The 10,990-nt window shown below is 32.3% G+C and overlaps 1 protein-coding gene across 1 annotated transcript; it reads right to left on the minus strand.

The window, feature by feature from the left end:
- Window positions 1-2,103: 2,103 nt before the first annotated feature.
- On the minus strand, window positions 2,104-9,882 carry LOC111045023 (NPC intracellular cholesterol transporter 2). The gene is made up of 4 exons (XM_022330326.2): window positions 9,472-9,882; window positions 5,254-5,361; window positions 3,962-4,161; window positions 2,104-3,289 (listed from the first exon to the last, which is right to left on the minus strand). The coding sequence occupies exons 1-4, from the start codon at window positions 9,596-9,598 to the stop codon at window positions 3,200-3,202; spliced, it is 525 nt and encodes a 174-aa protein (XP_022186018.1). The 5' UTR covers window positions 9,599-9,882; the 3' UTR covers window positions 2,104-3,199.
- Window positions 9,883-10,990: the final 1,108 nt, after the last annotated feature.

Raw genomic sequence — 10,990 nt, forward strand, 5'->3', positions numbered from 1 at the left:
ACCAGAAATAGATTACCAAAAACATTTATTGTATAGATATATGATGGAATGTTATGTCACAGTAATTGTAGATCCTTGAAAGGATTGAATCAAAGTCAGATCGATATCTTGATTTGGAGCTGAGATATACTTGTTTTAAGAAACCATTGAAGTTGCGGGGGTGGCCCTGAAGGGCCTGGACTCTTCGGTTCCAGGCTATGTAATATCACAGATAAAATAAGTCCTATATTCTATAGTAATTCTATGTATATTCTAAATATAGTATATTCTATGGTAATATCTATACTAACACCATAAAAAATTCAGCTTTCCCCCAATTTGTTGCGCAAACCGCTGTTTTTTGTCTTCATCGACTTGACTAATTATTGTTTAAAATCTTGATAAGAAGAACTGCACCGATCTTTTTAACTGACAATATTTTCGATGTCTATTATCTCATTAAAATTATCTTACATTTAATTCAGAGGAACGGTCTCTAGATTGAAAATTGAATACTTATTATTATTAATAAATGAATGCTGCCAATGGAGATTGCTAAAAAATGAGTCGTATTAATGACATGGCTAATTCTAAGATACAATTATTTTGCTCAAGCAAGAACGATTCTAGTTTCTAGTACAAAACTTAATTGCTAGGCAACAAAATCGTACTTAAGACTAGGCAACGATACAAAATAGGACTCCATTGTTGTAAAACTCTCTATTATGATTGGCTGGAAATGAAATTTAAATTAATGCATTAGTTTCAATATCAAAGATCAGCGAGCTCAGCTAGCTATCTTTGCAGCTAACCGTCAATCATCAACTAGAATTATCATTTTTTGCTGGATGGAGGATAAGATTTAGCCTGCGCACGTGTGATGAGATGTTCGAACAAACATGTTTATGGCGGGTTTCGAACCCACAACAACATCGTGCACCTGTGCAGCAATTATAGCAGACTGACGATGCGACTCTCCAGACCATCATGCTAGTATGACCACAGACTAGTGTTGCACCAGAAACAATAGAATAATATTATAGAAATATAATTGTAATTATAGAAGGTAATAGTAATATAGAATATTAGTAAAAACAATAAAACACACGAAGTGCCCTTTTATTTAAGACATTTCAAACTAAAACATTTCATATAAAAGTGTACTTCATGTTTTTATATTGTTTTTAATAATTTCAATAAAGTAGCCCAAGTATTATTCACCTACAAGTGAAGTGATTTAATATAAAAGTGTCTTCCACCCCAGGACTCTATGGATGATAATAATAAATATCGGGGACCGAGCTTCGCTCTGGAGTACAAAAGCATAAAAATTTACTACGAAAGAAGAAATTATAATAACATTCATACTTAAATGTTCTATTTAATCACAGTGAATTGAGATTAATTCCCAGGAATGCAAAAATTTCCCTCACAAAGACCCAGTTGCACAAAAGCCGGTTAAATTTTAATCCTCATTAACTTCAGGTGAACCAAATCAGAGAAGACCATTTCAAAAAGATGGATCTACTGGAATTAATTAGGATTGAAAATGACCCGGTTTTTTTCAACCGACACTAAGTAGGCTACCTGATTGAATGATTACAAAAGTTCAACAGCTGAGTCATAATTTTGACAGTCCCACATACATGAACCAATACTTACTATTACTACTATTAAGTAATTGTAGGTATTGCGTTAACTCGCTCACTCACTTCCATCACCAACAGACGACGAAATAATTATTATCAGCTGTTTTTCTAAGGATGAATAATAATTATCCTTTTAATGTCCTTCAGCGAGTTTTCCCAGGGATGAGACCTAGTGCAATCGAATATTTATATTATAAACCTACTATGTTCTGAATTTCGTAAGAATCGTTAGAGCCGTTTTCGAAATCCGGTGAAATACAAACATATAAACATCTAAACATATAAACAGAAGTTGCTCGATTAATAGTATAGGATAATAATGTGACAATTCTCTAGTCAATCGACTGTGGTGAAGAAAAACTATGATTATTAGGTAATAGGGGTGGTACGCGAACAATTTAACTGGGTGGGCTAGAGGTGACTCTGACAGTATAAGATGTGATAAAAATCATGGTACAATAATGAATGAAACAAAGAAGATTAACTTAATATATTTACATAAAACATGAACAATTAAATACAAAGTTTTTTGGAGTTCACCGTGAGTCAATTTTTGTTGAACCACAAGGTACAAAAGTTTTTTATTGATGTAAGCCTTAAATCTTTTCATTCACTTTACACCTTCAAATAAATAAATCAATCATAGACTTTTTAAAAAATAAACATTGTTTAGCCATCTTGATAGATTGGGAATCTCCATTAGTTTCTTAAATCAGTACGGTAATTATTAAGTTGCTTGATTAGTTTGCTTCATCATTAATAAAAGAAAATTTATTCAACACAAGTAAAAATTTGGAATTTTATCATTGTGGTATACTGCTAGAAAATATTATTGTACCTAATCAAATTAACAATATTTTCTATGAATAAAAGTCAAATAGCTTCTTAATAGTACTGTAATAGTATCACCAAGAAAACTCAACAATGCTTCATCTAGCAGTTATAATTCAGATGACCGTAGACAAATTCCTCTATCTCTGATGTCCAGTTTCACCAAGCTCGGTCAAGACATTTGAACATGACAAACTCGGTACTCTTTACAGAAGTGCACTAGAGTTATCAATAGTACGGTAACGAGGTACTGCCATAGAAATCATTTGTTAGTGCACTCGTTGTAAACTGTCCTCTATTTAACCATGCTCAAATGTCTTGACCGAGCTTCGTGAAACCGGGCATCAGAGATGTGAATATCTATTTGAAATTATTCTTAACTGTTTCAATATTAGATGTTACTGTTTCTTTATCAGCAGATAGCATTGGACATGGTAGGTAGCAATGTACCTAGAATATATTGTATTCCAGGTATTTTGATAGATAGCATTCTGACATCATTCTAACTCAAAGAAAGGGCAGAATAAGATTTTTTAACTTTCCTTCCCCCAAAAAAGTTAGAATGAAAAATGTTTACTGTCTAGTACAGATTTTGAATAGCAAAAGATATTTTTGCTGGACATCTTAAAATTATTTGAAATCAAAATTTTACCATGCGCATTAACGAGTTGAAATCATTTCATCCATGAAGGACCTGTCCATTATTAAATTTATCACTCAGTTTCTTGCAATGACACAAGTTATCCTACAGTTATCCTTGCATCAATTTCAAAGCAAGTCAGGGCCTTTCTTTTCTGATCCAGGAGCGCCCAGTGTACTTTCACCGGAATCTGTAAAACCATACATTCGAATTTCAATTTTTATTCTTAATAATATAAATAAAATAGGTATAAATGCATTTCATAGTGATTAAATTATACTATGGTATGAAAATAAAAAAATCGTATACCGAAGTAATACAGTAAGCTGAAGTGAATATAAAATAGCAGTGCCTTGCTTTAATAAATCAATAAATAGATACTAGAGGATAGTATAGTTGATCGTGCAAAAAAAAAAAAAAACGATTAGGTACTATAGTGGAGAGTGGATAAGCTAGTCAGAACTAGCCTATCAGCAAGCATAGTGTAAACACAGTAAGCTTCAAATAACTTGTATTATAACGAAGATGATCAAACGTCTATGCCTACCGGCGGTATTCGAACCCGCGACCAGGCAGAGCGTAGGCCTATATCAAAAGTCTTAACGCTAAACTTTAACCCATTCCTTGGGTACGCTAAATGCACTAGCAAATAATGGCGGTCAGACAAACTTATGTTCTCCTGACCGAAAACTACACAACATCTCAAAGAATTTGGAAATATACAGTGTATATCTAGGCATTTGAGCCTCATGTATATTAGTTGTATATCTGCCATACGCTAAATAAATAAATAAGCAGCCTTAAGGCTGTACGTCCTTGACCACTATACCAAAACCAAGTAAATGTTAACAATTTTACTTACTGTTGGGTATATGCGTAGAATATCGAAAGAGTTCTTATACAAGTATTCCTTGCCAGCTGTTAATGGACAGTTGGCCAATGTGACACCATCCTCGTTGTAGATTTTATTACACACCTTCAACCCATCCTGTCCGATCCATGGTAGAGGTATATTTGCCACATAAGCAAATATATTATTGGATACGCTTGTAGCATCTTCCTCTGAAATTGAGAAGGCAAGGTGGTAAGTAAGCTGCCAAACACCAAGAGATGGAGTACACATTTTTCATTTACTTCTTTTTTTATAAAATCAATATAATATCTATTTTTAGAAATCTCCCATCCAGTAGGTGGTACTTCATAAAATTACAACTCAAGTCCCTTGAGTTCTTTGAGTCTTTTTGCAAATAGATTATTAAACTGCCTATAGTGAGGTAAAAGTTATAATGACAGTATTTGATCTACTTTGGTTTTGCTATCATTGTCTATCATTTGACAAAGCCGGTGGTATACTATCCTTTTCTAGGTCCACAACGATGCCAATTAAGTTTTTCACAGTGTAGAAATATAATTAATTAATGCAGAGAATCGGCATCGCTATTCTTCTATGTTTATCCACTGCCATTATAACGTGGACCTCACTATAGTTATTCTACTTTCTCCACCCAGTTAGCAAAGAATTAAACCCTATAAAATAGAATATTATAAATACAGAGTGATTCAAAATGAATGTCCTAATTTCAAATAATTATATTTGTTTAAAAAAACAATGCACATAATCATCTTTACATCAAATTACTTACAGAAGCATCAAGAATGCATCATGTGTGTTTGTGTCATCTAATTTATGATGGATGGACCCTACGTTTATGTAGATGTCGTCTGAGCCTCAGAAGTGCCGGTTGAGACACTTAGTGCCGGTTGCACGAAAGCCGGTTTAATTTTAACCGTGATTAAATCCACGAGTGCCAGAGAAGCCGTATTTTCAAAAAAAGCCTTCTCTGGTTCTCGTAAAGTTATTCACAGTTAAAATTTAACCGGCTTTTATGCAACCGGGCCTTATAATACACCATAATAAAAACTTGAAGCTTTTGCATGTCAATTATCTGATGTAAAATTAATTTGTGTGCATAGTTTGAAAAAATCGTAGTCTACTTGTTTGAAATTGAGAAATTCATGTTGAATTATTCAATTTATCATTTAGATAATTATTAAAATTGTAACTCGTTAAGTTCAAAATATAAATTATATTCATGTATAAGCCTACAAATTATAAATTATTATATAAAGCCGACAACCTGCAGGACTACATACCTGGAGTGAATTTCCATTCAATATTAACCTGTGATCCATGTTTCAATTTACATGGCATCTTCTCGCAAGAGCTGATATTAACAGAACCTTCTTGGACTTTTCTTTCTCCTAAAACAATTTAATAATTCATTATTCTCCTTTTGAATTGTAAAAAATATGAATGAAGTGAGCTATTATGTTAGGTAGGTACGGTACAGTAAAATTGATCAAAACTATTAATTTGTCATGTTACCGTATATCGTTTGCTTGTAAACATCTTAAAATATTGACATACTTTTCGATTTAATTGTTTTTTTTCTTATTAGAGAGCATCACAAAAATCCTCAAGCCTGTCAAGGACTCATCAGCATTGTTAAGATTAAAGATATCCCTCATGCCTAAAGACAATAGTCTCCCACAGAATAATAATAACAATAATTAGAGATGTAAATTTCTTTATACACTCGAAGCTACGACGCTAAATTTAGCATTTTTCACTTGATATATTACCAGCAAGGAGCTATTTTCCATCAGTAACAGTTTTTTACTCACTCTTTGAGTAGGCTACTGCTTGGTAATAATAATTGAGATTACTGCTGTAAAAGTAAAATTGTAACACTAACATTGTGGTTAATGATTGCAGTGTAATTTATCAGTGAATTTGAATTCTACCTGGAGCTAAGTCCAGACTTCTTTTCCAAACTACTTTTGAAATTCCAGTGATTATTAAGTTTGCGCTTGCACTTGTATAGACCTAGAGACCTACTACCTATCAGCTTCAGTCATCATCAATTTCTATGTTGGTTGAACTTATCTTACTTAAAATTATAGGAATCATTAAACCATATTAATCGGCAAGATGACTATAGTTCTCTCAAGGTCGCCAAGATAAAGCAGAAATAGTCCCAATCATCTACCAAAAATAATCTAAAAGAATAGATGACATTCACCAAGTCATCGCACAAACTTATTATTCTGACTTCAAGGTAAACCAAAAGTAGATTCTTAAAATATTGGAAACTTCTCTTTTAAAAAAGAGAGATTGAAGTAAATTTCCAAAAATTGAAAAGTTTTAACCAGCGACAGTAATTGTTCATTGATTTATTCATAAAATAAGTAGGCTACATATCATAAAAAAATATATAAAAAACAGCTATATCATTATTTGATTAATAGTTGAACGTACTGTCCACGGCCTGTGTGAGATAAATTTCTGCCTAAATTTCAATTATCTCAGAATTCATTTGTTCCAGGTATTTTTATTTTTCAATTTGTTTTGAATGAATATTCATCTAAATAGAATTATGAAAAAGTATGTACCGTACTTGAAATATAAGTATCTCTCAAATGAAAAAACCTAATTAATGATAGTTAAGCCTACTTAGGCTAACTAATAATGTACCGTAACTGAATATTGCAAATATCATTAAAAATTGAAATCTATCTAAAGATATAATCTGTGGAAAATTTGAGATCTAAGCGAGATAAGATTGAAAGAGAATGTGAGAGAGTACATGCACGATGAATGAGTAGGTATCAAATAAATGATTAGTCCTAATTGGTTTCAAGGCTTTAGTCTATTTGAGAAACCTTTGAAAGATTTATTGTAGTTTGTAGGAAAAACGGATTGAATTAATTTAGGATAGTAATTATAAATTTATACTTTCAGGTTATTAACTAGAAAATTCCTTATAAATTTCCATTCCTCCATTCAAACTGTGCTTAATTTTTAAATATAAGAGTTAATGAAACCACTATCATTAATTTATCTGTGTACCGTTTTTTTTTTCAAATTAGATTGTTAATTGACTAACATGATTTCATGATACAAGATTCACTTCATCAATAGAGGTAGCCGGTTATATCTGACGATTCAAGGAATAAATATAGAAAAGCTGAAAATTGAATTTTGCAGATTAAATCAAAGTTGCTACTTCAAGCAGCCGGTATCTCTCACAAACAGATTTTCTTTTCTGAATTAAATAGAAAAATTTCATGAACTGATATCTTTAAATTGCAATGCAAGAACAGATATATACATTACCTACATCATTAAATTTAAATATAAAATGATATATTATAGTCCAGTCAAATGGTCGTTTCTCAGGAAACAGCCCCTAAAGAATTTTTCTTGACGGTTCTATATGTATTTTGGGGCGCCTAATATGTATTAGGCTTGATTCTCTGTACGCGTCCACAATTTGTTTTTACAAAATATTAAAAGTATAAATATTACAACTACAGTAGACTTTCTCAATAATTGAAGTAATCAGCTACACATTATTGTACATCTATTATGTTTAGTTTAAAAAAACAATCATATTCAAGCATTTCAGTTGGCCATTTCATTAATGATGATTTACCAATGCGTTTCCAATAAGGAATCAATATCAATAACAGTTATCAGTTCATAATAATATATTATCAGATACATCCAAAAGCAATATAAAGTTTATCAGCTATTACATGCAGAGTGGGTGAAAAGTCCGAGAACGGCTTAATATCTCATACACAAAGGTAATTTGACGGTGGGTGTGATTAGGGATCCTACTCAAATTGAAAATACCTACTACTTTACTATGACTTCAAAAATCTGGTTCGCCATATTGAATGCAACTTTATTTTTTTAAATAGGTCATGCGAGACATGATTTTGATACGAAATTTCAAGAAAAAATTATTGGTGGAAACCGCACATCGATATCTCTAACCGTTCAGAAGATATTCACATTATTAATCAATACTATTCAAAGCAGAAAGGAGAAAAAAAAGTATGAGAACGGCTTAGTATCTCATAAAAGGCGGATCCAAGATGGTGGACCATATTTTTAAAGTCATAGTAAAGTAGTATTTTCAATTTGAGTAGGATCCCCGATCACACTCACCATCAAATTACCTTTGTTCATGAGATATGAAGCCGTTCTCGGACTTTTTTCTCTCCTTTCTGCTTTGAATAGTATTTTTTAATAATGTGAATATCTTCTGAACGATTTGAGATATCGATATGCGGCTTTCGCCGTTCTTTTTTTCTTGTAATTTCGTATCGAAATCATGTTTCCCATGACCACCTTCCTATTTAAAAAATAAAGTTGCATTCAATATGGCGGATCCAAGATGGCGGACCAGATTTTTGAAGTCATAGTAAAGTAGTATTTTCAATTTGAGTAGGATCCCCAATCACACCCACCGTCAAATAACCTTTGTGTATGAGATATTAAGCCGTTCTCGGACTTTTTTCTCTCCTTTCTGCTTTGAATAGTATTTTTTAATAATGTGAATATCTTCTGAACGGTTTGAGATATCAATATATGGGTTTCGCCATTCTTTTTTTTCTTGTAATTTCGTATCGAAATCATGTTTCCCATGACCACCTTCCTATTTAAAAAATAAAGTTGCATTCAATATGGCGGATCCAAGATGGCGGACCAGATTTTTGAAGTCATAGTAAAGTAGTATTTTTAATTTGAGTAGGATCCCCAATCACACCCACCATCAAATAACCTTTGTGTATGAGATATTAGGCCGTTCTCGGACTTTTCACCCACTCTGTATACAGAAAGCCAATAATGTAGAGGACCTCAGTTTGGAGAGAGTTATCTATTTCAGCTGAGGTAGTGTTCCAGCATTATTTTATAGGTAAAACAATAATTTGCAATTTTGCTATCACTGTTCCATCACTCATGATTAGTTGATGACTAATCAGTTATAATCTATTTATTTACATTTCAATAATGTTATAAAACAATTCTATTAGGCCCTATCATGAAAAAATAAGAGAACGTATTCATGGAATAATATAATTTATATAGACTAGAAAAACTAAAAAAATATGAAGAAACTATAGATAACAGAAAAATTTCAAAAAATCGTTCATAAATACATAAAAACTTGATGATATTTTATTTTTATTGGCTCTAATTTTTGGAGCACTATTGCAATTATTGGTCTGGCGACTTCTTTGTAAGGTAATAGAATTGATTACATTTTAGTTTTCATTTTCCCGTTTCAAAAAAAAAAACACTTTTTTTAATAATATTTAGAAATTGGAATAAAAAGGGACATGTAGGTCTACAAAATCCTAAAACTTGTTTGCATTATATTCTGAAATTTGAATGAGAATAATTGGCTCAATCAAGTTCCTCTAATTGATATTGGATCTGTGCAATCAAGGTCCGCTAAGTCAAGTGTAAAAACTTGAGCTCTAAAAATAAATATCAGCAAAACATTGCGAATTACTCACTCGGACATGATCTGACATTGGTTGCGCCATTCACTTGCGTTACTACATCGAGTTGCAGTAAAACAGCGACCAAGAGCAACGATGCAAGCGGGACCTTGCACATACAAACAGAATGGAGGACGTCCATGGTTGTCTGATGATGAAAAATGCACCGCACACTCTGGAAGTGGAACCTTCGCGTCAAGTGTGTGAAGTCAAACAACTTTTCGTCGCGGATTCAATGCTCTTATCCCACGCCGAATATGAATATTAATTGAACAGCGCACGAATCCGTGTGTAAACACTACTTGATCACTCCTGAAGCGCTTCCGATGCTTGAATGAGAATCTTGTCTGAAATCAAGATGTTCCTCCTGCTAAACTCTCCTCCCCCCTCCCACCTTTCTGATGTGACCTAGCTGACGACGATATTCGTCCAGCTGAATAATGGAAATCGGTCATTGTTACAATGTTCTTATATCAGCGACCTTCGATCGTTCTGCTCCATCTCCTTAACTGTTGTTGCTTTATTATTCAAATTGTAAATTGATGCTGTAAACACAGCCGTCAAAGGCTCGGATACAAATCTCTGTTTTCTTATCTGTTGACATTTCCGAGTTTGATCAATATACTAAAGGCAAATTATATAAGTGGATAGAATATATATAGGCTACCGGTAATCAATCTCACCAAATAAATTGTTTTGGGCCAAGCCTGTTGTTCCTTCCTAATCATATTCATATGATTTGTAATTGTATCTACCAATAAATGAATAAATAATAAATTTTTCAAATTCCAGATGATATTTTTCTGCATCATGCCCTTTTATAAGGTTTTTACTTGTACGTGGATAATGAGATGAGATGATAACACCATGAAATGCTTTTTCCTTAGCTTTATTAGCTAAAGTATGGAGACTTTGCTCCGTGTAGGATGTGGAATGCTTTGTGGTACTCAAGCCCAAGACTCTATCAACAGAAGTTAATCAGGGTTTGATAGCCTTAATTGTATCCAAGGCCTGGATTCAATTCAGTAAAAACTAAATGGTAGGTAGGTCTGAGACATCATTTATGAAAGGTGGAAATGTGAAAGATTGTAGATATTCATGTATTGATTGATTGATTGATTGATTGATTGAGTACTTTATTTATGTAGATTACAATATATACTGGCTTATACACTTATATACAATAGCTTACAATACAGCAAAATTATAGATGAATTTACAAAATATAAATTAAGAAATTAATATAAATGAAGAAATATAAATTGAGATCTTTATTTATGTAGATTACAATATATACTGGCTTATACACTTATATAGAATAGCTTACAATACAGCAAATTTATAGATGAATTTACAAAATATAAATTAAGAAAATAATTATTGAGCTGTATATGATATGGAAAAAAGCAATTTGTAATAACTATAGATAAAATAGATAATATTGTTATGCATCTACATAAATTGGCGGAGCTTTTAGACATATCATACATATGTATGTAATACAGAGCACATCAGAAAATACTCTTTCGTTACA

The sequence above is a fragment of the Nilaparvata lugens genome, chromosome 4 (genome assembly GCF_014356525.2).
Source record: "Nilaparvata lugens isolate BPH chromosome 4, ASM1435652v1, whole genome shotgun sequence".
NCBI lineage: Eukaryota > Metazoa > Arthropoda > Insecta > Hemiptera > Delphacidae > Nilaparvata > Nilaparvata lugens.